This window comes from Mobula hypostoma, chromosome 12, assembly GCF_963921235.1.
Source record: "Mobula hypostoma chromosome 12, sMobHyp1.1, whole genome shotgun sequence".
In the NCBI taxonomy this organism is placed as follows: domain Eukaryota; kingdom Metazoa; phylum Chordata; class Chondrichthyes; order Myliobatiformes; family Myliobatidae; genus Mobula; species Mobula hypostoma.
This window is the reverse complement of record NC_086108.1, coordinates 3,059,664-3,086,160: the sequence shown is the minus strand read 5'-3', so window position 1 is coordinate 3,086,160 and position 26,497 is coordinate 3,059,664. Positions and strand designations below refer to the sequence as shown.

Sequence of the window (26,497 nt, the reverse complement as noted above, 5' to 3'; positions counted from 1 at the left end):
GTGAGTAAAGGGAATTACGAAGGCATGAGAAAGGGGCTGGCCAGAATTGACTGGAAAAGAACACTGGCAGGGATGATGGCAGAGCAGCAATGCCGGAATTCCTGAATGCAATTCAGAAGTCATAGGATATATACATCCCAAAGAGGAAACAGTATTCTAAAGGAATGATGACACAACCATGGCCAACAAGTCAAAGCCAACACAAAAGCCAAACAGCAGGCATATAATCGGGCAAAATTATTGGAAAGTTAGAGGATTGGGAAGCTTTTGAAAACCAACAGAAGGCAACTAAAAACATAACTAAGAACATAAAGATGGAATAAGAAGTAAGCTGGCCAATACTATTAAAGAAGATACTAAAAGTTTCTTCAGATACATAACGTAGAAAAGTGAGGCAAGAGTGGATATTGGACCGCTGGAAAACAACGCTGGAGAGATAGTAATGGGGGACAATGAAATAGATGAACTGAATAAGTATTTTGCATCAGTCTTCACTGTGGAATACACGAGCAATATGGTGGAAGTTCCAGGTGTCAGGGGTCATGAAATGTGTGAAGTTACCATAGTTATGAGAGAAGGTTCTTGGGAAACTGAAAGGTCACCTGGTAGATAAGTCACCTGGACCAGATGGTGTACACTCCAGGGTTCTGAAAGAGGTGTCTGAAGAGATGATCTTTCAAGAATCACTAGGTTCTGAAATGGTTCTGGAAGACTGGAAAATTGCAAATGTTACTGCATTCTTCAAGTAGGGGGAGAGGCAGAAAAAAGGAATTTATAGGCCAGTTACTCTGACCTGAGTGGTTGGGAAAATGTTGGCATCTATTATTAAGGATGAGCTCTCAGGATACTTGGAGACACATGATAAAATAGGCCGTAGCCAACATGATTTCTTCAAGGGAAAATCTTGCCTGACAGATCTGTTGGAATTCTTTGAAGAAATAACAAGCAGGATAGACAAAGAAGAATCGGTGGATGTTGTGTACTTGGATTTTCATAAGGCATTTGACAAGGTGCCACACATGAGGCTGCTTAACAAGCTATGAGCCCATGGTATGACAGGGAAGATTCTAGCATGGATAAAGCAGAGGTTGATTGGCAGGAGGTAAAGAGTGGGAATAAAGGGAGCCCTTTCTGACTGGCTGCAGTGATTAGCGGAGTTCCGAGCAAGCAGCACTGACCGCGCGACACAGGGGTTACATTGCCAGTACTCAGCAGGAGCTCAAGGAGTGCAGCTACAATCTGCACAAAGTCATCAAGGAGGCGAAACAACGATACAGGGACACGATCCAGACACAGCTCTCTACCAACACCCAGCTTATGGCAAGGTATGCATATCATCGCAGACTTCAAAGCTAAACGCAGTGGTGTTTCCAACACTGCTGCCTCTCTCCCAAACAGGCTAAATCTTTTTTACGCTTGATTTGATGTTGCCAACACTGAGCCTCTGAGGAGACCTACAGCTGATGTGACCTGCAGCTCGGTCATCTCTGAGGCCGAAGTATGCAGGCATTTCCAACGAGTGGACAGTCACAAGGCTGCGGGACTGGACGGCATCCCAGGGCAGGTACTCAGGATGGTGTGGCACAACTGGCTGGTGTGTTTGCAGACATTTTTAATCTCTCCCTCTCCCAGTGTAGAGTGCCCTCCTGCTTCAAAACATCCACCATTGTTCCAGTACCTAAAAAGACCAAGGTAACATGTCTGAACGACTGGCGTCCTGTCGCACTCACCTCAATAATAAGCAAATATTTTGAGATGCTGGTCAAGGCCCACATCTGCAGCATGCTACCACCCACACTGGACCCCCTACAATTTGCCTAACAACACAACCGATCCACGGATGATGCAATAGCCACAGCTCTACACACTGTCCTTACACACCTGGAGAAGGAGGACGTTTATGTGAGAATACTGTTCTTGGACTACAGTTCAGCATTCAACACCATAATTCCCTCCAGGCACGACAAGTAGCTCAGAGGAATTCCACCTTCACCCTGTCTTGTGTAGCTGGATCCTGGACCTCCTGTCAGATCGCTGGCAGGTGGTAAGAGTGGACTCCCTCACCTCTGCCCCTATACACAGGTGCCCCTCATGTCTGTGTACTAAGCCATCTCCTTTACTCTCTGTATTCCCATGACTGTGTCGCCACCCACAGCTCCAATCTGCTAATTAAATTTGCTGACGACAGTACACTGATTGGCCTAAATCTCAAATAATAAAGAGGCAGCCAAACAGAGGAGAAGTCATCACCCTGACACAGTGGTGTCAAGAAAACAACCTCTCCCTCAAAGTCGCAAAAACAAAGGAGCTGGCTGTGGACTACAGGAGCAATGGAGACAGGCTAACCCCTATAGACATCAATGGATCTAGGGTTGAGAGGGTGAACAGCTTTAAGTTCCTTGACATCCACATCAACGAGGACCTCACGTGGCCTGTATGTACCAGTTGTGTGGTGAAAAAGGCACGACAGCACCTCTTTCTCCTCAGACGGTTGAAGAAGTTTGGTGTGGGCCACCAATTCCTAAGAACTTTCTACAGGGACACAATTGAGAGCATCCTGACTGGCTGCATCACTGCCCGGTATGGGAATCACAGGACTCTGCAGAGAGTGGTTCAGACTTCCCAGCGTCTCTGTAGATGTGAACTTCCCACTATTCAGGACATTTACAAAGACAGGTGTCTAAAAAGGGCCCAAAGGATCATTGGGGACACAAGTCACTTCAATCACGAACTGTTCCAGCTGCTACCATCGGGCAAATGGTATCGCAGCATAAAAGCCAGGACCAACAGGCTCCAGGACAGCTTCTTCCACCAGGCCATCAGACTGATTAATTCATGCTGATACAATTGTATTTCTATGTTATATTGACTGTCCTGTTTGTCATACTATTTATTACAAATTACTATAAATTGCACATTTAGGCAGAGATGTAACGTAAAGATTTTTACTCCTCATGTACAAACCCCATTTCCAGAAAAGTTGGGATATTTTCCAAACTGCAATAAAAAAAATCTGTGATATGTTAATTCACGTGAAACTTTATTTAACTGACAAAAGTACAAAGAAAAGATTTTCAATAGTTTTACTGACCAACTTAATTGTATTTTGTAAACAAACACAAATTTAGAATTTGATGGCTGCAACACACTCAACAAAAGTTGGGACAGAGTTAAAATAAGATTGAAAAGTGCACAGAATATTCAAGTAACACCGGTTTGGAAGACTCCACATTAAGCAGGCTAATTGGTAGCAGGTGAGGTATCATGACTGGGTATAAAAGTAGCGTCCATCAAAGGCTCAGTCTTTGCAAGCAAGGATGGGTCGTGGCTCACCCCTTTGTGCCAAAATTTGTGAAAGAATTGTTAGTCGGTTCAAAAGGAACAATTCTCAACGCAAGATTGCAGAGAATTTAGGTCTTTCAACATCTACAGTACATAATATCGTGAAAAGATTCAGAGAATTCAGAGACATCTCAGTGCGTAAAGGGCAAGGTCAGAAACCACTGTTGAATGTGCATGATCTTCGAGCCCTCAGGTGGCACTGCCTAAGAAACCGTCGTGCTATTGTGACAATTATAGCCACCTGGGCTCGGGAGTACTTCGGAAAACCATTGTCACTCAACACAGTCCATCGCTGCATCCAGAAATGCAACTTGAAACTGTATTACGCAAGGAGGAAGCCATACATCAACTCTATGCAGAAACGCCAGCGAGTTCTCTGGGCCCGAGCTCATCTCAGATGGACCGAAAGACTGTGGAACCATGTGCTGTGCTCAGATGAGTCCACATTTCAGCTAGTTTTCAGAAAAAACGGGCGTCGAGTTCTCCGTGCCGAAGATGAAAACGACCATCCAGATGGTTATCAGCGAAAGGTGTAAAAGCCAGCATCTGTGATGGTATGGGGGTGCATCAGTGCCCACGGCATGGGTGAGTTGCATGTATGTGAAGGTACCATTGACTCTGAGGCGTATATTAGGATTTTAGACAGACATATGTTGCCATCAAGGCGACGTCTCTTCCCGGGACGTCCATGCTTATTTCAGCAGAACAATGCCAGACCACATTCTGCACAGGCTACAACAGCGTGGCTTTGTAGACACAAAGTGTGTGTGCTTGACTGGCCTGCTGCCAGTCCAGATCTATCTCCTATTGAAAATGTATGGCACATCATGAAGAGGAGAATCAGACAACGGAGACCACAGACTGTTGAGAAGCTGAAGTCTTATATCACGCAAAAATGGACAAAATTTCCAATTGTAACTCTACTACAATTAGTATCCTCAGTTCCAAAACGATTAAAAAGGGTTATTAAAAGGACAGGTGATGTAACACAATGGTAAACATGCCTCTGTCCCAACTTTTGTTGAGTGTGTTGCAGCCATCAAATTCTAAATTTGTGTATGTTTACAAAATACAATTAAGTTGGTCAGTAAAACTATTGAAAATCTTTTCTTTGTACTGTTGTCAGTTAAATAAAGGTTCACCTGAATTAACATATCACAGATTTTTGTTTTTATTGCATTTTGGAAAATATCCCAACTTTTCTGGAAATGGGGTTTGTATATGAAGGGTGTAAGTAATAAAGTCAATTCAATTCAATAGGGGTCTGCGTTGGGACAGATCATTTTTACGTTATATGTCAATGATTTGGAAGATGGAATTGATGGCTTTGTTGCAAAGTTTGCAGACGATATGAAGACAGGTGGAAGGGCAGGTCATTTTGAAGAAGTAGAGGCGCTACGGAAGGGCTTAGACACATTGGGAGACTGGGCAAAAATGCTAGATGGAATGTAGTGTCGGGAAGTGTGTGGTCATGCATTTTGGTAGAAGAAATAAAAGGGTTGACTAGTTTCTAAATGGAGAGAAATACAAAAATCTGAGGTGCAAAGGGACTTGGGAGTCCTTGTGCTGGATTCCCTGAAGGTTAATTTGCAGGTTGAGTCTGTGGTGCTGAAGGCAAATGCAATGTTAGCATTGATTTCAAGAGGAACAGAATATTGCAAAGTTTAAACTTTATAAAGCACAGGTCAGGCCTCACTTGGAGTATTGTGAGTGGGTTCTGGCCCCCTATCTTAGAAAGGAAGTGTGGAAACTGGAGAGGGTTCAAAGGAGGTTCACGAAAATGATTCCAGGATTGAATCGCTTGCCATATGAAGAGCGTCTGCTGGCTAGAATTCAGAAGAATGAGTGACCTCATTGAAACCTATTGAATGGTGAAAGGCCTCGATAGAGTGGATGTGGAGAGGATGTTTCCTATAGTAGGAGAGTCTAAGACCAGAGGACGGAGCCTCAGAATAGAGAGGGATCCTTTTACAATGGAGATGAGGAGGAGGGTGGTGAATCTATGGAATTCTTTGCCACAGGCAGTTGTGGAGGCCAAATCTTCATGGATATTTAAGGTAGAGGTTGACAGATTCATTACTGGTTGGGGAATGAAGGGATACGGGGAGAAGGCAGGAGATTGAGGTTGAGAGGAAAATTCGATCAGTCATGATGAAATGGGGGAGCAGACTTAATGGACCAAATAGCCTAATTCTGCTCTATCTTATGGTCTTATCCAGACTCTCATCATGATAGAGAGTCTCAGCCTGAAATATCAACTGTTTATTCCTCTCGATAGATGCTGCCTGAACTGCTGAGTTCCTCCAGTATTTTCTGTTACTCCAGATTTCTAGCATCTGCAGAATCTCTTGCGTTTGTGCCATTATATTTCTGCCTTTCAAGAATTATTGACCAAATTTTTCGTGACTTCACAGATGCCTGCAAATTGTTTGATAATTATGGTGGTTGAGAGAAGCATTATACTATGCAAAGACGCTTAGAAATTCTAAGCTCTCTTATGCACAAAAGAAAAAGAAATGCATCATGACAGGTCTGACTCACAGCTTTTGTCTAATCTCTCAAACCCTACACTAATGGAAATTTGTTCGTGGGAAGGAAACAAATGCATTTACACTAAACAACTGAACTTTTTGAAAGTGCTTCCTCAGAATTCTTTTGTGGTTATGATGGATCATTTGAACCTGAACAAAAATATAATTTCAGACTACTTGTATCACGTAGGAAATTGGAGAAACAAGAAATTAACTTTTATTTAATACAATGCATTTAATTGCATAACCGTGCTGATGCTTTGCATTAGTTCAATTAAGCTATAAATGTTTTGTTAATGATTTTCATTTGTACACAATGTCAGAGGCTTCTTGCTTAAGTGTCAAACAATAATCAGCCAGCATTGATGGATTTCAGTGCCCTGATACCGTTTCTCCATGACCACAGAGTCCTGGTGACCACCATGCTTGTCACTGACAGTGCCAAGATTTGCAGGAAGGGAGCAGCCCAAAATCTGTAAGATACACCTTAAAGTATTCAGGAAGCTAAATATTGGTTGTCCAGTGTAATTATGGTGTTTGAGAGAAGCATTGTGTGATGCACAGATGCTTAGAAATTCTGAACTTTTGTCAATTATAAAGGAAAACGTTATGATGACAGGTCTGACTCACACCATGTCCATTCTCTCACCACATGTCACAACTATACCAATGGAAGTTTGTTACTGGGAAGGAAGAGGATGCATTGACTGTTTGGAAGTGTGATTTGCTGATAACAGGCTGGACAAACTTGGGTTGCTTTCTCTGGAGTGCTGGAGGCTGAGGGAAGATCTGAGGGTTTACAAGAGTAAGAGAGGCATAGATGGAGAGTATTTGTTTCCCAGGGTTGAAACGTCTAATATCAGGGAGCATACATTGAAGGTGAGAGGGGGTAGGTTCAAGGGGGATGTGAGGGGCAAGTTTTTTTACTCAAATAGTGGTGGATACCTGGAATATGCTGCCTGGTTGGGGGGGGGGGGAAGGCAAATACATTAGAGGCTTTTAAGAGACATTTGGATAGGCACATATGAGGAAGATGGAGGGATATGGACATTGTGTAGGTAGGAGGGATTAGTGTTTGGGTGATTTTGATTTGCTTTTTAGCTAGTTCAGCACAACATCATGGGTCAAATAGCCTGTTCCTGTGTTGTACTGTTCCATGTTCTAAAATGGTCTCATGAGGTCTCAGATGTTAGAGGGTAGATTCCCAGCATCTGCAGTTTTGATTTCCAACAACTTGCCTTGAAGTAATGTCCACTTCTACAGATTATAAAATAACCATTGCAAAAAACTTCACAAGATGGTACAGCTTTTATCATTTATTCAGATCTAAAAATGATAATATTTGTATATTTATACATGGGTGCACCTACTTCAGCTTGTAATCACACACAAGGACTCGCTCTCCCGGCTATCCAGTTGGGCTGCCTGGACACTTGTACACCTGCCCACACTCATGACATGAGCTATTGTAAATACTTTCCAAAATAACTTAAGTGCACAAGAAATGCACCAAGTAGCAAACAGGAATATTCAAATTAAAATGTTTTACTTAATAGTGTAACATTCCAAAACACTTCATACTAGCACCTCCCACCCCCCCCCCCCCCAGTTTTCCGAATAAAACTATTATGCTACTTTCCAGGTGAACTGACCCCAGGGATGAACGCGAGCAAACCTGAAACAGCACAGCCAGCTATTCAACTGTAGTAGGCACCACAACCAAGGCTGACCCAACCTATAATCAGCTCTTACATTCTCAGCCGGAACTGGTGAACAGCAGGCCAACTTGTGAAATGCATGATCACAAACTGAGCAGAACAGACAAGATCATCGTGAGGCACTCTCTCAATCTCCATGCTATACCTGGAGTAATTTTTTAAATAGCTACAGTTATATCTAGTTAATGTCATAAATATAATGGGCAAATTACATTTATACATAGAACTCCTGCCAGAATATAGGAAAAATTGTTGGGAAAAATTTAAGGTTCAAGGGAATGCATCAAAAATTACAGCTCAATCCGCAAGCAGAAGATTTATCATAAATGCGAGAAACGTTCAAACATTTCCATTTCTGGAATGCTTCTTCATTGTTTAATTTGCAAAGTTTTGTGTTTTTTTAAAATCAAAAACCACCAGTTTCCCTCCCTCCCCCACTCGCCCAAAGCTGGAGAAGTTTGACCAGAGATTGTTAGTGATACATCGACGTGTCTGCCTTAGCGCAGGTCACTCTCCTCTGCCTGAATGGCCTTCTTGATCCGCAGCAACATTGTCGTCAGCCACTGGTCCAGCCGGGAGATGGAATCGTATTCCTTCACCTGCGAGGAGATTTTAGATTTTGTTTAATGCGCAGCCATCCAGACGTATGGTGAAATGAGTCGTTTGCATAAACAACCAACACAAACTAAGAATGTGTTGGGGGCAGCCCACAACTACTGCTACCTCCTTCCCATCCACGTATATACACAGTCCTCCAATTGCAAGACTCTAGCCTCTAGTAGATTTGCAGACACTGGGTCACCCAGTGAAGTCTGGGCTTCGGCCATTAGGCCTCAACTTCTGGACCCACCATGTAAATGCAATTACAAAGAGATCATGGCAGTGCCACTATTTCCATGGGAGTTTGTGGAGATTCCGCATGACATCCAAAACTTTGACAATCTTTTATAGATGCGTTGTGAAGAGTTTACTGACTGGCTGCATCATGGCCTGGAATGGAAACACCAATTGCCTTTGAACAGAAAATCCAAAAGATGTAGTGGATCTGGCCCAGTACAACACAGGGTAAAACCCTCCCCACCATTGGATGCCGCCTTCATTGAGCACATCTACTGTCATAGGAAAGCAACATCCATTATCAGAGATCCTCACCACTCAGGCCATGGTCTCTTCTCACTGCTGCTATCAGGTAGAAGGTGTCTCAGGACTCGCATCACCAGGTTTAAGAAAGTTGCTACCCCATAACCATTAGGCTCTTGAACAAAGGGGTAACTACACTCACTTTCCCATCCACTGAGATGTTTCCACAATCAATGGTCTTGCTTTAAGGATCTCCCATCCCTTAGTGAGAATTGGCTCATGGACTCCCAGCTTTTGCCTCCTGTGGATGATAAAGAGCTCTTTGACAGAAAGGAACGTGCACAAAATGCTGGAGGAACTTAGCAGATCAGGCAGCATCGAGAGAAGGGAATAACCGGTAGATGTTTCGGGCCGAGACCTTGAAGGGCCTGAAACATCCACTGCTTATTCCTTTCCATAGATGCTGCCTGACCTGCTGAGTTCCTTCAGCATTTTCGATGTGTTACTCTGGATTTCCAGCATCTACAGAATCTTGTGTTTATCTTGAGTGAAAGGTTGTTGTGGTACACTCAACCAGATTTCCAATCTCCCTCCTACATGTCAATTATTAAATTAGTTATCATCTTTTCCATATCGCAGTAGAGATGACAACATCTTCTGTGAGGTTCCCGAGGCACAGGAAATGCTGTTCCCAACAGCAGTGCTTTCATGCATTGAAGCATCGTGTGGGTGTGGAAAGCCCTGATGCTTTGTGATCAGCACAAGTGACCCATCCTCAGCAGGAACTCAGCAGGCCAGGCTGCGTCTACGGACAAGGGCAAACAGTCGATGTTTCAGACCAAGACCCTTCTTCAGGACCAGGAAGAAAGCAGGAAGGAGTCAGAATAAGAAGGTGGGGGGGTGAAAGTAGTACAAAGTAGCAGGAGATAAGTGAAACTGGGAGAGGGGAGGGTGTGAAGTATCAAGCTGGGAAGTTGATTGGTGAAAGAGATAAAGGCTGGAGAAGGGGGAGGAGCACCAAAGAGAGGTGATGGGCAGGTAAGAAGAGAAGGTGTGAGAAAGGAACAAGATTGGGGAATGATGAAGGAGAGGTGGGGGGAGGGCAATTACTCAACGTTTGAGAAATTGATGTTCATGCCATCAGGTTAGAAGCTACCCAGATGGAATATAAGGTGTTGCTCCTCCAACCTGAGTGTGGCCTCATCGCAGTAGTAGAGGAACTATGGACTGACATGTTGGAATGGGAATGGGAAGTAGAATTGAAATGGGTGGCCACTGGGAAATCCTGCTTCTTGTGATGGATGGAGCAAATATGCTCGGTGATGCAGTCTCCCAAATACTCTGGGTCTCACCGATATACAGGAGGCCACACCAGGAGCACCGATACAGTAGATAACCCCAAAAGACTTGCTGGTGAAGTGTTGCCTCACCTGGAAGGTCTCTTTGGGGCCCTGCATGGTAGCAAGGGAGGCGGTGTAGGGGCAGGTGTGGCATTTGTTCCACTTACAAGGATAAGTACCAGCAGGGAGATCAGTGGGGAGGAACAAGCGGACAAGGGAGTCATGTAGGGAGCAATCCCTGCTGAAAGCAAAAAGTGGATATTTCCAGTATCTGCAGATTTTCTTGTATTAGTGATCCATTCTCAATACATTTAAAGGAATCTCTACCCACCACCTTAACCAATAGGTTATTCCCATTTCAGGCACAGCTGTCTAAACAATCAAAGGATGGATTCCTCGGAACGTTCTGTAGTGATAACAATTTCAGGTCAGGTGAAGGGTACCCAACACAAACACTAACAATTTCTTTCATCTCAGAGGCCATACAACCTCAGTGGGAGAAGAGAAGCTGTAGGTATCACAGGTTGGTCATAAAGTGCTTTTGGCTCATTGGCCTTCATAAAACAGTGTATTGAGTACAGGAGATGGGATGTTATGTTGAAGTTGCACAATATGTTAGTGAGGCCAAATTTGGAGTATCGTGTGCAGATCTGCTCACCTACCTCCAGGAAGGATATCAATAAGATTTAACAAGTACAGAGAAAATTTACACGGATGTTGTTGAGACCTGGGGACCTGAGTTATAGGAAAAGGTTGACTAGGTAAGACTTTATTACCTAGAGCACGGGTTCCCAACGTTTTATGCCATGGACCGCCTACTGTTAGGTACCCCTGCCCTAGAGTGTAAGAAAATGAGGAGAGATCTGATAGAATTTTATACAAATTTATGAGGGGTATAGATAAGGTAAATGCAAGAAGGCTTTTTCCACTGAGGATCGGCGAGACTAGAGCTAGAAGTCATAGGATGAGGTGAAAGGTGAAATATTTAAGAGGAACTTCTTCACGCAGAGGGTGGTGTGAATGTGGAATGAGCTACCAGCAGAAGTGGTGGATGCTTTTTGATAGAAATGTTTAGAGAAGTTTGGATAAGTACCTGGGTGGGAGGGGTATGGAGAGGAATGGTCCAGGTGCAGGTAGATGGAACTAGGCAGAAAAACAGTTTTTTATGGACTAGGTGGGCGAAGGGCTCTGTTTGCAGGCAGTGGTGTTTTATGACTGTGACCTGTTGAGTATCTCTCGTACTTGTTGCATTTCTCATGTTTTCAGTATTTGTTCAAGTCACTTAGTAGGATGGAAATACTACCTCTGGCTGCTTGCAACTGCAAAAACTTACTGCATCGGTGTAGCCGTCAACATTCTGGTCTTCAAAAGCATCCAGGAGTTTCTTGACTAGTTTATACTCTCTGGAATCTGAGAAGGCTGGGAACATCTCCTCATACTTGGTTACTGCCAGCTGCAGAATGAAAAGCATTTCTGGATGAAATTTACTTTAATCTACTCTAAGATCAGTCTAACCCCTCCCTCCGTTTTGCTATCATTCGTGTGTTTATCAAAGTACCTTGGTTCCATCTGCCACATGTGGACCTTCCTGCTGGCAAAAATTTTAATTCCTATTCCCATTTTGACATGTCAGTCCATGGCTTCCTCTTGTGCCAAGATGAGGCCACCTTAATACCTTATATTCTGTCTGGGTAGCCTGCGGTCTGATAGCATGAATATCGATTTCTCCTACAAGTTTAAAAAAAATCATTCCCCCCCCTTTACCTCTTCTCACCTGCCTATTACTTCCCATTGGGTCCTCTCCTCCTTCCCTTTCTCCTATGGTATACTCTTCTCTCCTATCAGATTCCTTCTTCTCCAGCCCTTGACCTTTCCCACCCACCTGGCTTCACCTATCACCTTCCAGCTAGCTCCCTTACCCTCCCCCCACCTTTTTATTCTGACTTCTTCCTGGTCTCAGCCTGAAACGTTGAATGTTTATTCATTTCCACAGATGCCGCCAGACCTGCTGAGTTCTTCCAGCATTTTGTGTGTTGCTAAGAATTTCTTAAATGTCCCCAATATAGCTGCCATCACCCCCAGCAGGGCATTCCAAACACCCACCACTGTGTTTAAACAAAAAACTACATCTGACTTTCCCCTATAATTTCCTCCAAACGGCTTTAAGTTATACCTCCTTTCATTAGCCCTTTCCACCCTGGGGAAAAAAGGTCCCTGGTTGTCTACTGAAATTCTGCCTCTTATGATCTTCTACATCTCTATCAAATCACCTCTCATCCTCCTTTGCTCCAAAGAGAAAATCCCTAGCTTGCTCAACCTATTCTCCTATCTCTATTCTCTAGTCTAGGCAGCATCCTCGTAAATCTCCTCTGCACCCTCTCTAAAGATTCCACATCCTTCCTATTGTTAGGACATATTCTGGACTTCGGAGTACAAAGCAAAATATTAACTTCACAACCCATCTTTAGACCTGAAAGTGGATTGTAGATTAAACTTCAAATACAACTCTGGACAACAAGTTGCTGGAGCTGTGGTAGGACATACTTGAAAAACCAAACAACGATGATTAACATTCATTTTAGGTGTCTGGAGCGTGAGTGCTAAGTAGGTGTGAAAATTTTATGTAATTCAAAGGAAGCATTGTAGATACATTGTAAATATATAGGACCATAAGACATAGGAGCAGAATTAGGACATTTGGCCCATCGAGTCTGCTCCGCCATTCAATCATGGCTGAATCTTTTTTCCCCTCCTCAGCCCCACCTCTCCAGCCTTTTCCCTATAAACATTGATGCCATGTCCAATCAAGAACCTCTCTGTCTTAAATACACCCAACGATCTGGCTTCCACAGCTGCCTGTGGCAACAAATTCCACAAATTCACCATCTTCTGGCTAAAGAGATATATCTGCATCTCTGCTTTAAATGGACATCCGTCTATCTGAGGCTGCGCGCTCTTGTCCTAGACTCCCCCACCATGGGAAACATCCTTTCCACATCTACTCCGTCTAGGCCTTTCAACATTTGAAAGGTTTCAATGAGATCCACGCCCTCATTCTTCTAAATTCCAGTGAGTACAGACCCAGAGCCATCAAACATTCCTCATATGATAAACCTTTAATTCCTGGAATTATCTTTGTGAGCCTCCTATGGACCCTCTCCAACGCCAGCATATCTTCTCTTAGACAAGGAGCCCAAAACTGTTCACAATACTCAAGGTGAGGCCTCACCAATGCCTTATAAAGCCTCAGCATCACATCCCTGCTCTTGTATTTTAGACCTCTTGAAATGAATACTAACATTGCCTTTCCTTCCTCACCACTGACTCTACCTGCAAGTTAACCTTTAAGGTGTTATCAGATTTTTGGATTTTCTCTCCATTCAAAAAATAGTCCACACATTTATTACTACTACCAAAGAGCATGACCATGCATTTTCCAACATTGTATTTCATTTGCCACTTTCGTCCCCATTCTCCTATTCTGTCTAAAGGCTGACTTATACTTGTGCGTCAAGCTTGTGCCATAGCCTGCGCAAGCGGCCTACGCCATTGTGAGCATTTATACTTGTGCATTGGTGTGTCTGCGTCTCTCTGCAATTCGTGCACGTCACGCATGTGCACACACCTGCCCATGCAAGGCTTCATGGTCATGTTAGTCTTTCTCGGGGTAAACAAGTTTAAAACGAGCGTCTTTTCTCGTAAAAGCGAAATGTGTCCTCCATAATTTCGGAGGTCTGTAAAGCTTTATGGAAAGCATTGCAGCCAGAGTTCCCTCCCTGCCCTTCAGTTGCCCAATGGGAAGCTATTGCAGGTAGGAGGAAATGCGATGCTACCAGGCGGACCAATCACAGTTGTTGCGATCTGCCTTGCCGTGACGCGTAGTCACATTTTGGGAGAGGTGCGCGTCAGGCTACGGCGTAGGGATCCGCGTAGGCACTGCGTAGGGTTCACGGCTACACCGTACCTATGGCATCAATTTGACACAGAAGTATAAATCAGCCTTTAGTCCCTCTGCAGCCTTCCTGTTTCCTCAGCAGTACCTGCCTCCTCCACCAACCTTTGTATCATCTGCAAACTTGCCAGCAAGGCCATCTATTCTATCTAAATCACTAATATACAGTATTTTAAAAAAAACAGTCCCAACACTGACCCCTGTGGAACCCCACTACTCACTGGCAGCCAACCAGAAGAGATCCTTTTATCCCCACTCGCTGCCTCCTACCAATCAGCCAGTGCTCTAACAATGTCAGTAACTTTCCTGTAATACCATGGGCTCTTAACTTGGTAAGCAGCCTCATGTGTGGCACCTTGTCAAAGGCCTTCTGAAAGTCCAAATATACAACAACGACTGCATCCCCTTTATTTATCCTACTTGTAATCTCCTCAAAGATTTCCAACAGGTTCATCAGGCAAGATTTTTCCTTGAGGAAACCATGCTGACTTTGACCTATCTTATCCTGCGTCACCAAGTCCTCCATAGCCTCATACTTGACAATTAACTCCAACATCTTCTCAACCACTGAGGTCAGGCTAACGAGTCTACAATTTCCTTTCTGCTGCCTTGCTACTTTCTTAAAGAGTGGAGTGACATTTGCAATAATGCCAGAGTCCAATGATTTTTGAAAGAACATTACTCAGGCCTCCACAATCTCTACCACTACCTCTTTCAGAACCCTAGGATGCAGTTCATCTGGTCCGGGTGGCTTATGCATCCTGAGGTCTTTCAGCGTTTTGAGCACCTTCTCCCTTGTAATAGTAACTACACCCACTTCTCTTCCTTCACACACTACAACATCTGACATACTGCTAATGTCTTCCACAGTGAAATACTCATTTAATTCCTCTGCCATCTCCTCATCCCCCATTATTATTTGTCCAGCCTCATTTTCAAGCAGTCCTATATCCACTTTCATCTCTTATTTATTTTACATACTTAAAAATGCTTTTACTGTCCACTTTGATGTTGTTTGCTAGCTTGCTTTCATATTGCATCTTTTCCCTCCTAATGATTCTTCTGGTTGCTCTCTGTAGGTTTTTACAAAACTTCCCAATCCTCTACCATCCCGCTGATTTTTGCTTTGTTCTATGCCCTCTCTTTACCTTTTACGCTAGCTTTGACTTCCCTTGTCAGCCACGGTTGTACTATTTTGCCATTTGAGTATTTTGTTTTTTGTAATACATCTGTTCTGCACCTCCCTCATTTTTCCCAGAAACTCAAGCCATTGTTGCTCTGCTGTCATCCCTGCCAGCATTTCCTTCTAATTTACTTTGGCCAGCTCCTCTCTCATACTATTGTAATTTCCTTTACTCCACTGAAATACTGCTACATCAGACTTTACTTTCTCCCTCTCAAATTTCAAGTTGAACTCAATCATTTTGTGATCACTGTCTCCCAAGGGCTCTTTTACCTTAAGCTCTCCAATCACCTCCAGTTCATTACATAACGCCCAATCCAGTATAGCTGATCCTCTAGTGGGCTCAACGACAAACTGCTCTAAAACGCCATCTCGTAGGCATTCAACAAACTCACTCTCTTATATAGTTACCAACCTGATTTTCACAATCGACCTGTATGTTGAAATCTCCCATGACTATCATAAATTTGCCTTTTTGACACGCCTTTTCTATTTCCATTGTAATCAGTGGTCCACACCGCAGCTTTTGTTGGGAGGCCTGTATGTAACTGCCATCAGGATCCTTTTACCCTGCAGTTTCTTAGCTCAACCCACAAGGCTTCAACATCTTCTGATCCTATGTCTTATCTTTCTACTGATGTAATGCCATTCTTTACCAGCAGAGCCACACCACCCCCTGACTACCTTCCTATCCCTCCGATACAAACTACAACCATCCTTCAGCCATGATTCAGTGATGGCCACAACATGAGACCTGTCAATATGTAATAGTACAAGAAGATTACCCACCTTATTTCTTATACTCCATGCATTGAGCTATTACACTTTGCGTACTTTATTTGATTCTGCATCTGAAATGCACCGATACTTACCATGCTGGCTGCAATCATGTCCTATCATCTGCCTGCCCTTCCTGACAGTCTGACTGCACACTATCTTTGTTTTTTTACCAGCTGCCCTATCCTGAATCCCTTCACTCTGGTCCCCATCCCCCTGCCAAGTTGTTTAAACTCTCTCCAACAGCTCTAACAAACCTGCCCGTGAGAATATTGGCCCTCCTTGGGTTCAGGTGCAACCCATCACTTTTGAACAAGTCATACGTCCACCAGAATAGATCCCAATGATCCAAGTTCTGGAGCCCTGCCCCCTGCCGCCTGCCCCAGCTTCTCAGCCAAACATTATTCTGGCAAATCATCCTGTTTCTACCCTCACTGGTGCGTGGCTCAGGCAGCAATCCAGAAGTTTCTACCCTAAAGGTTAAAATATAGAATTGGTCAATGAATTGTTCATTGTTCATTCAAATATAGAATTGTTCTTTGATCTGTAGCATATAAAATGTCATGTAATGTTGGGTCAACAGGCCTCTTCCTCCAAAACGGTCTCAATATGATGCCTGCTGCTTGTTTTGGTTGAATAAATCACTTCTGTATCCACTAGCTTCAGTCTTTTTCTGATGACTTTGTTCACATCACAACAGTATAATGAGGGGACCTGAACTGACCACAATACTCCAAATGCGGTCTTACCCAGATTTTATGGAGCTGCAACATTATTCCGCGGCACTATACTCAATCACCCGACTAATGAAGGGCAATAGAGCATACACTTTCTTTAGGATGCCCATAAATTTGCATTAATTGCAAACTTTCCTCATTTAACTACAGTGGCTTGAATTATTCACCAACAAATCCTGGCCTTGCCAGAAAGACCTACATCCTATAATTAGCATCTCTAGTCAAATCTCACCTAAATTCCAGAGGTGCAGCATGTTGTGCATTTGTCACCATTAAAATCAACACAGAATACTGCCATCAAATCAGTTCCAACTCTCTCAGGTAGAAGTTAATCCTAGAATCATAAAGCACCGAGTCCACACCAACTACCAAACACCCATCTACACCAATCTCCAGTGTACTCTCAAACATAGAACATACAACAGAACAGCACAGGGACAGGTCCTCCAGCCCACAATGCTGCACCGAATCAGCTGAAAAGTAAATCAAAAGCACCCACACACTAATCCCTCCTCCCTACACTATGTCTATATCCCTCCATCTTCCTCACATCCATGTGACTATCTCAACATTTCTTAACAGCCTCTAATGTATTTGCCTCTATCACCGGACCAGGCAGCACATTCCAGGCATCCACCACTCACTGAGTAAAAAACTTACTCCTCACATCCCTGGAACTTACCCCCTCTCACCTTCAATGCATGCCCTCAGGTGTTAGATATTTCAACCCTGGGAAGCAGATACTCCCTATCCACTCTATCTATGCCCCTCATAACCCTGTAAACTTCAATCAGATGTCCCCTCTGTCTTCACCGCTCCAAAGAAGACAACACAAGTTTGTCCAGCCTCTCGTGATTGCACATGCCCTCTAAACCAGGAAGCATCCTGGTAAACCTCTTCTGCACATTCTCCAAAGCCTCAACATCTTTCCTACATTGGGGCGACCAGAACTACATGCGATACTCCAGATGCGGCCTAACCAGAGTTTTACAAAGTTGCGATACGATGGGGGAGACAGTGATGTCGAAGTGTTGGGATGGACAGTAGTTTTTGATGGACTCTAGATCATGGTCTCTGTGGGCTTTGCTATTGCTTGCATGGTGGGTGGTGGTGGGGGGAGGGTTGCTGCTTTTGCTGCTGCCTGTGCGTGGGTGGGGGAAGGGGGGTTTTGGAGTTCTAACATTTTCAGTCATTCATCCTTTGGTTTTTTTCCCTTCTATCTGTTTGGTAGATGTCTACAAAGAGTTTCAGGTTGTATACATTCTCCTGATACCAAATTGAACCATTGAACATAACCTCCTGACTTTTGAACTCAATGCCCCAACTAAGAAAAGCAAGCATTCCATAAGCCTTCTTAACTACCGTATCAACCTGTGTAGCCACTTGTATGAAGCCATGAACTTGAACCCCAAGATCTCTCTGCTTATCAACCTCCATTAATTCTGCCACTTACATAAATATCCTGGCAATTTACAGAGGCTAATTAATGCCTTATAGGTGTGGGAGGAAACGGGATCACACAGATGAAACCCAACACAATCACAGAAAACCTGCAAACTCCACAGTCAGCACCAGAGGACGGAAATTCTATTTGTCACATGTACGTTGAAACAGGGAAACACGCAAGTTGCATCAATAACCAACAGTCCCAGGATTGTGCTGGGGGCAGACCGCAAGAGTTTGGCACCGACACAGCAGGGCCACAAGTTATTAACTTTAATCCGCATACCTTTGAAATGTGGGAGGAAACCAAAGTACCTGGAGGAAACCCATGTGGTCACCGGGAGAACGATTCAGGAACATTTTCTTCTCGAAGTCCAACTCCGATTTGACATACTCTGACTCGCTTGATGTACCGTTCCCTGTCTCAGCAAGAATCACCAGCCGTGACCTAGCCTAGGACAAAACTCTCTCTCCTTGCACCTTTTATACTTTTCAAAAGCACTAACACTGGTATTTGGTACCTACGCCGGCACAATGACCTTGCCTTCTGGTGAAAACCGGATTCTGATTCCATTCTGGACAGCAGCGGGAACTGAGCCCGGACTGCACCCACTGCACCACCATGTTGTCTCAAGAGTGAACCCGAGGGCTGCAGGCAGCAGAAGCTGAGAGACAGCAGATCTATTAACTGTACCACCGCACTGTTCACGAGCAAGCAGACGGGACTTTTCCAGGATTCACGTACCTTGGCATTTAGCATGTCGACACAGAAATGGCAGAGCGCTGCTTTGAAGAAGTATTCTTTTGCACTGTACTTGAGTAGTGGGCTGTCCATGGCATTCGTGCCTACCTGTGGTGAACAGAAGCAAAAAGTCACAAAAGGAATTAAGCCCTAAGTTGATGTGAATTATAAACAAAAACAACAAGCATTAAAGGAAGTGCAGCTGACAGGCTCTTGATTAGTCAGGCGTCAAAGGTTATGGGAAAAAGGCAGGAGAATGGAGTTTATTAAACAACCGTAATATAATGGCAGACCTCCAAAGAGGACCACAACCTGATCCTAGGGTTTGGAGGTTTGCGTGTCTCAATAACCTAGAGTGCTATGTTGGCTGGAATCAAGGCTTCATGCTTTGGTTCTTGGTAGAGTCACCCATTGCCAAATTGGTCAAAAGTAGCTGTCAGACTGAGTGATCTCCAGGCTAAAAACCCTGACTGGTCAAACAAAACTGTTATGGAAAGAGCAATGAAGAATCCTTCTACATCTGTGTGCAATCCGGGACTTTCATGACCTACAGAACAGAAAACCGAGAGGAAGCCACAGACACCGGAAAGGAAGCCCTGAACACTGCCGGGGATGGAGGATCTTGATTGCTGCTCTAAATGCCCACAGCAGAATGAGCAGTAAGAATGGCAGAGTGGACCCCAGGGGCTGAATGAGCTAATTATGCTTTTATGTCCTATGATCTACATATGGCAATTTCATACCTTTCAGAGAAGCTTAGATAAGTACGTGGATAAGACAGCTATGGTCCAGGTAAGGGTTTTTGGGACGAGGCAGAATAACAGTTTGCCACCTGTTTCTGTGCCGTAGTGTTCAAGCAAAGCAATCGCTTCAAAGATAACATCAAAATGAGCCTGAAGAAATTCCACATCACATCTTAAGAACTGGGAAGACATTGCACTCAATAGATACCCATGGAGGAAATCTGTTAGAGGCAACCTCCGCAGTGCCGAAGAGAACAAAAGGTAGCTGCAAAAGGAAAGACTAAGCAACCATACAGCTCAACCACTAACCACAGCAACCATCCAGTGCAGTGTGGAGAACAGTACGTGGATGGCGGATTGCCTCTACAGCCTGATGTGGACCCACCAATAGACTACCTCTTAGTAGAACATCACACTCCACTTGAGTGATTGCCCAAGTAATACTACTGCTAGTGCTCTGTAACTCCATCGATAAAGACATCGCAAAAAGTTGGGAGAAAGTCAAAAGATATTTAAGATACATTACAGAGTACAGACAACCCAGAGACATCGACTTTAAGCCAATTTTACTACCAAAGGAGAGGAAAGGGTAGGAAAAATTAAATACTCATCACTTCATCATATAATGACATATGTACTTTGATCATAAAATTTACTTTGAATTTTGAACATTCTACTCTTACCAGACACCACCTGAACACACAATCTTTGTTTTTAAGAATAAGTATTTACTCCAGGTTCACCTCAGCCAAGCATGTACAATTTACACTCATGGCCGCGTTACGAAGTATTGTACCTCTTGTACCTAATAAAGTGACCACAGAGTGTACGAGGGGTGATTGATAAGTTCGTGGCCTAAGGTAGAAGACGCCGATTTTAGAAAACCTAGCACATTAATTTTTCCTACATTTGCACATTTACTCCAGTGGTTGTGGAGCATACGGATCCCTTCTTTGTAAAAGTCGGCGTCTTGGACCTCCAGTAGTGGCCCACAGCAGGGGTGATTGATAAGTTCGTGGCCTACGGTAGAAGGAGATGAGTTATTAACTTTAAACTTTCTGCATTTTCACTCAAAGAGTTGCCACGTGCATGTAATATGAGCTGTATAACTCATCTCCTTCTACCTTAGGCCACGAACTTATCCATCACCCCTGCTGTGGACCACTTCTACAAGGAAGGGATCCATATGCTCCATGACTGCTGGACTAAGTGTGTACATGTGGGAGGGGACTATGTTGAAAAATAAATACACTAGGTTTTCTAAAATTGACTCTTTCTGCCTTACGCCATGAACCTATCAATCACCCCTGGTATGTTTGTCTCTTCTGCTGCAGTAGCCTATCCATTTCAAGGTTCGACATGCTATGTGCTACGTGTTACATGCTGTGTGTTTGGAGATGCTCCTCTGAACAGCCCTGTTGCAACGCATGGTTATTTGAGTTACTGTCGCCTTTGATGGGTTGCACTTGAATCCAAAGGAGACCTATATTCTTGTGGGTAGATTTACTAGAGCCGTTGGGAGTGGTTTAAATTAATATGGCAGGGGGATGGGAAACGATATGATAGAGCTGAAGATGACCCAGCAGGTTTACAAGTAGATGATGGATCTACCATGAATGTAAGGAAGGACGAGCTAATGATTCGGTACAAGTGCAGACACAGCGAAGAGTCAAATTGTACCACAGAGGGCGAAGAATCCAGGAGTGAAGGTGCTGTATTTAAACGTAGCATTTACACGTAGCATTGGGAATAAGGTGGACAAACTTGTGGTGTAGATTGGTCAGTATGACACTGTAAGCTTCGCTGAGTTGTGGCCGACACAATGCCACAGTTGGGAGCTTAACGTTAAAGGACATACTTTGTATCGAAGGACAGACAGGAGGGCAGAGGCAGTGGTGTGGCTCTGTTGGTAAGAGATGGAATTACATCTTTAGAAAGAGGTGACATAGGGTCAAAAAATGTCGAATCTTTGTGGATGGAGTTAAGAAACTGCAAAGGTGAAAAAAACATAAATGGGAATCATATATAAGCTTCCAAATAGTAACTAAGATGTGGGACTGAGATTGCAAATGGAGCTGGAAAAGGCACAATTGTAATGGGGTAATTCAATATGCAAGGAGATTGGGGAAATCAGGTTGGTGTCAGATCGCAAGAGAGGGAATTTGTTGAATGGTTACGAGATGGCTTTTTAGAGCAGCCTGTGACTTGAGCCTACTCAGGGAAAAGCTATCTTAGACTGGGTGTTATGAAGTAACCCAGATCTTATTAGTTAGCTTGATGTAAAGGAACTCTTAGGAGGCAGTGATCATAATGATTGAATTCGTATTGCAGTTTGAGAGGAAGAAGCACAAGTCAGATGTATCAGTACCACAATGGAATAAAGGGAATTACAGAGGCATGAGAGAGGAGCTTGCCCAGGTGGATTGGAGGAGGATACTGGTGGGGATGACGGCAGGGCAGAGATGGCTGAAGTTTCTGGGAATAGTTCACCAGGCGCAGGTTAGATATGTCCCATAGACGTAGTAGTTCTCAAATGGTAGGGGTAGGCAACCGTGGCTGACAAGGGAAGTTAAGGACTGCATAAAAGCCAAGGAAAGGCATACAAGGTAGCAAAAGTGAGTGGGAAGTTGAATGGTTGGGAAGCTTTTAAAATTCAACAAAAGGGATCTAAAAAAAAGCTAAAAGAAGGGAAAGATGAAATGTGAGGGCAAATTAGACCATAATATAAAGCAGCATACTAGAAGTTTTTTTTTCAGTTATATAAAGAGTAAAAGGGAGGCTAGAGTTGATACTGGACCATTGGAAAATTATGCTGGCGAGGTAGTAATGGGGGACAAAGAAATGGCAGATGAACTTAATGAGTACTTTGCATCAGTCTTCACTGTGGAAGACACTAGCAGTGTGCCAGAGGTCCAAGAGTGTCAGGGGGCAGGACTGAGTGCCATCACTATTACAAAAGAAAAAGTGTAGGCAAGCTGTATGGTCTTAAGCTGGATAAGTCACCTGGACAAGATGGACTACATCCCAGAGTCTCGAGAAAGGTTGCTAAAGAGATAATGGATGCATTGGTTATGATCTTTTAAGAATCACTTGATTCTGGCATGGTCCTGAAGGACTGGAAGATTGCAAATGTCACTCCACACTTTAAGAAGTGAGGAAGGCAAAAGAAAGGAAATTATGGGCCAGTTAGCCTAACCTCTGTGGTTGGGAAAGTGTTGGAGTCTTTTATTGAGGAGGTGGTTTCGGGGTACTTGGAGACTAAAATTAAGTCAAAGTCAGCATGGTTTCTGTAAAGGGAAATCTTGCCTGTCAAATCCGTTAAGAGTTCTTCAAGGAAGTAACAAGCAGGGTGGATAAAGGAGAGGCAATGGATGTCATTTACATGGATTTCCAGAAGCCATTCAATAAAGTGCTACACATCAGGCTGCTTAACAAGATAAAATCCTATGGGATTCCAGGAAAGATGCTGGCGTGGATAGAGGAATAGATGACAGGCAGGAGGCAGCCAGTGGGAATAAAGAGGGCCTTTTCTGGTTTGCTGCTGGTGACTAGTGGTATTCCTCAGGGGTCAGTTTTGGGACCACTACTTTTCACATTGTTTGTCAATGATTTGGATAAAGAAATTGATGGCTTTGTGGCAAATTTTGCAGATGATACAAAGACAGGTGGAGGGGTAGGTGGTGCTGAGGAAGCAATGTGACTGCAGCAGGACTTAGACAAATTCGAAGTATGGGTAAAAAATGTGACAGTGGAACAAGGTGTTGGGAAGTGAAATGTATGATAATGCATTTTGCTAAAAGGAACTATAGTGCCGACTATTATCTAAATGGGGAGAAGGTTCAAACATCAGAGGTGCAGAGGGACTTGGTCTTCATGCAAGACTCCCAGAAGGTTAATTTACAGGTCGATCCTGTGGTAAAGGTGACATGTGCAATGTTGCCATTTATTTCAAGGGGAATAGAAATAGAAGCAAGGAGATAATGCAGTGGCTTTATAAGACACTAGTCAGGCCACACGGAGTATTGTCAACAGTTTTGGGCCCCATATCTCAGAAAGGATGTGTTGTCATTGAAGAGAATTTAGAGGAGGTTCATGAGGATGATTCTGGGAATGAAGGGGTTAACATAAGAGAAGTGTTTGGCAGAAACAGAAGTAAGGAGGAATTTTTTTTTTTAGCCCAAGAGTGGCGAATCTGTGGAATGCTCTGCCACAGACTGCGGTGGAGGCCAATTCCATGGGTATATTTAAGGCAGGAGTTGATAGTTTCTTGATCAGTCAGGGCATCAAAGGATAAGGCGAGAAGGCAGGTGTATGGGGTTGAGTGGGGTCTAGGATCAGCCATGATGGCATGGTGGCGCAGACTCGATGGGCTGAATGCTTTAATTCTGGTCTTATCTCTTATGGTCTTCCTGTCTGTGTGAACCAGTCTGGCCATTCTTCTCTGACCGCTCTCATTAACAAGGCATTTTCACCCACAGAACTGCTGCCTACTGGATTTTTTTCCCTCGCAACTCTAGAGACTGTTGTGCATGGAAATTCCAGGAGATCAACAGCAGTCCAACAATCATTCCACAATCAAGTCACTTCAATTACTTTCTCCCCCCAGTCTGATATCTAGTCTGAACAACTGAACCTCTTGACCTTGTTTGCATGTTTTTATGCATTGAGTTGCTACCACATGATTGGCTGATTAGATAGTTGCTGATTAATGAGCAGGTATTCCTAATAAAGTGATCACTGAATGCATGAAAGGTACTAAGGATTAGCTAGTCAGCTATGCAACTAAAAACAACAGAAAACTGGAAACGGTGTGGGGGAGGGGCAGAATACAAGGACACCAATGAAAGATTAACAATTACTTTGAGGAAACCAACACAAACAAGGCACAGCAAGATCGGACCAATGTTACTGGACTGGTAAAACAGGCTGGACTAATGACAGTTAATTAAATCTGCAATGAATAGCTAACATTAGCCATGGTGATTGAAACTACTAGTCTTAAGAATCCAGCTCACTGATGTAATTTAGAAAAGGAGATGGGGCCTTGTCCACTATGACCTCTCTGAAGCACCATGATAGGATCAAATCTTACACTCAGTGGCCACTTTATTAGGTACTCTTGCTCATCCATGCAAATATCCAATCAGCCAATCATGTAGCAGCAACTCAATGCATAAAAGCATGCAGACATGTCAAAAGGTTCAGTTAATTGTCAGACCAAACATCAGAATGGGGAAGAAATGTGATCTAAGTGACTTTGACTGTGAAATGGGGCAGTTTGAGTATTTCAAAAACTGCGACAGCATCCTGGGAATTTCACGCACACTCTGTAGAATTTACAGAGAATGGTGCGAAAACAAAAACAAAAATCCAGTGAGCTGCAGTTCTGTGGGTGAAAGTGCCTTGCTAATGAGAAAGGTCAGTGGAGAATGGCTGGATTGGTTCAAACAGACAGGAAGACAACAGTAACTGATGTTATAACTGTGGTATGCTGAAGAACATCTCTGAACGCACATGTCAAACCTTGCAGTGGATGGGCTACAGCATAAACATTCGCTCAGAGGCCACTCTGTTGGGTACAGGAGGTAACCAGTGAAGTAGCCACTGAGTGTAGAAGCAATTGGTAATGGCTAAGTGAATGAATACCAGAAATTAACTCTGAAATTTGGAAAGCAAAAGGGAAGGTAGGTCAATGACAAACCTGGAACTTCAGGGCATTTGATTCCCTTTCCTCCACCCAGCCACCCACCCAACTATTGACCTTGTTTAAACCCTTCATTAGTTTCTACTTCAGAAGATGGTAACCATGTTTGGGAAGCTGGCAAGAAGCTACGCAGCAAGCATTCATATCCCACCCCCCCATTCCCTACTCTGACCTTCCACTTCTTTTCACTTGCTTATTACTTCCCTCAGGTGCCCTCTTCCTTCCCTTTCTCCTACTGTTCACTCTCCTCTCCCATCAGGTTCTTTCTTCTCCAGCCCTTGACCTTTTCCACCCACCTGGTTTCTGCTTTGGTTGAAGGCATTGCTTCGTTTCAGTAGCTGGTGACTATCTCAGTCTCTGCCATAGCTCCAGGCCTTTCTCGCTTCTGCCTGTCATGGACCTCTCCAAAACCCCTCTTCCTCCCCCTTCTCCTATTATCCACTCTCCTCTCCAGCCCTCTACCTTTCTCATCCATCCGACTTCACCTATCAACTTCCAGCTAGCTGCTTTCCCCTCCCCCCCCCGTCTTTTTATTCTGGTAGCTTCCCCCTTCCTTCTCAGTCCTGATGAAGGGTCTCGTCCCAAAACATCAACTCTCTACTCTTTTCCGTGATGCTGCCTGATCCGCTTTTTGAGTTCCTCCAGCATTCAGTGTGTGTTGCTTCAGTTTGTTTATTGTTGTTATTCACAGGGGAACTGCAGCACGGGTCAGAGGAGTAGTCAGGAGTAGGAATACAAGTAATTATTCACCCACCATTTTTTATTTTCAGATACAGCATAATAACAGGCCCTTCCAGTTCAACGAGCCTGCTCTGCCCAATTACACGCATGAGACCTTTGGAATGTGGGAGGATGTTTCCTGTGTAACACCAGAGGGCACAGCCTCAGAATAGAGGACCACCCCTTCTGAACAGATACGAGAAGGAATTTCTCAGCCAGAGAGTGATGAATCCGTGGAATTCGTTGCCACAGGTGGCTGTGGAGGACAAGTCATTGAGTATACTTAAGGCAAAGGTTGATAGATTCTGGATTAGTCAGGAAATGAAGGGATATGGGGAGAAGGCAGGCTATTGAGGCTGAGAGGGAAAATGGATCACCCATTATGAAATGGTTGAGCAGACTTAATGGACCAAATGGCCTAAAATATTCCTAGATCTTATGGTATTATATTCACCAGATCACTGTAGCAGCCATCTGAAAATTGC

The 26,497-nt window shown here is 43.8% G+C and overlaps 1 protein-coding gene across 2 annotated transcripts in view; it reads right to left on the bottom strand.

Moving 5' to 3' along the window:
* Positions 1–7,835: 7,835 nt before the first annotated feature.
* Positions 7,836–26,497, bottom strand: part of napab (N-ethylmaleimide-sensitive factor attachment protein, alpha b) — a 76,042-nt gene continuing 57,380 nt past the window's right edge. For both annotated transcript variants that reach the window (XM_063063496.1, XM_063063498.1), the window contains 3 exons: positions 18,849–18,953; positions 11,345–11,464; positions 7,836–8,190 (listed from right to left, as the gene is read on the bottom strand). In XM_063063496.1, the coding sequence (XP_062919566.1) occupies positions 8,089–8,190; positions 11,345–11,464; positions 18,849–18,953 (327 nt within the window). In that variant the 3' untranslated portion in view covers positions 7,836–8,088. The remainder of the gene's footprint in view (positions 8,191–11,344; positions 11,465–18,848; positions 18,954–26,497) is intronic.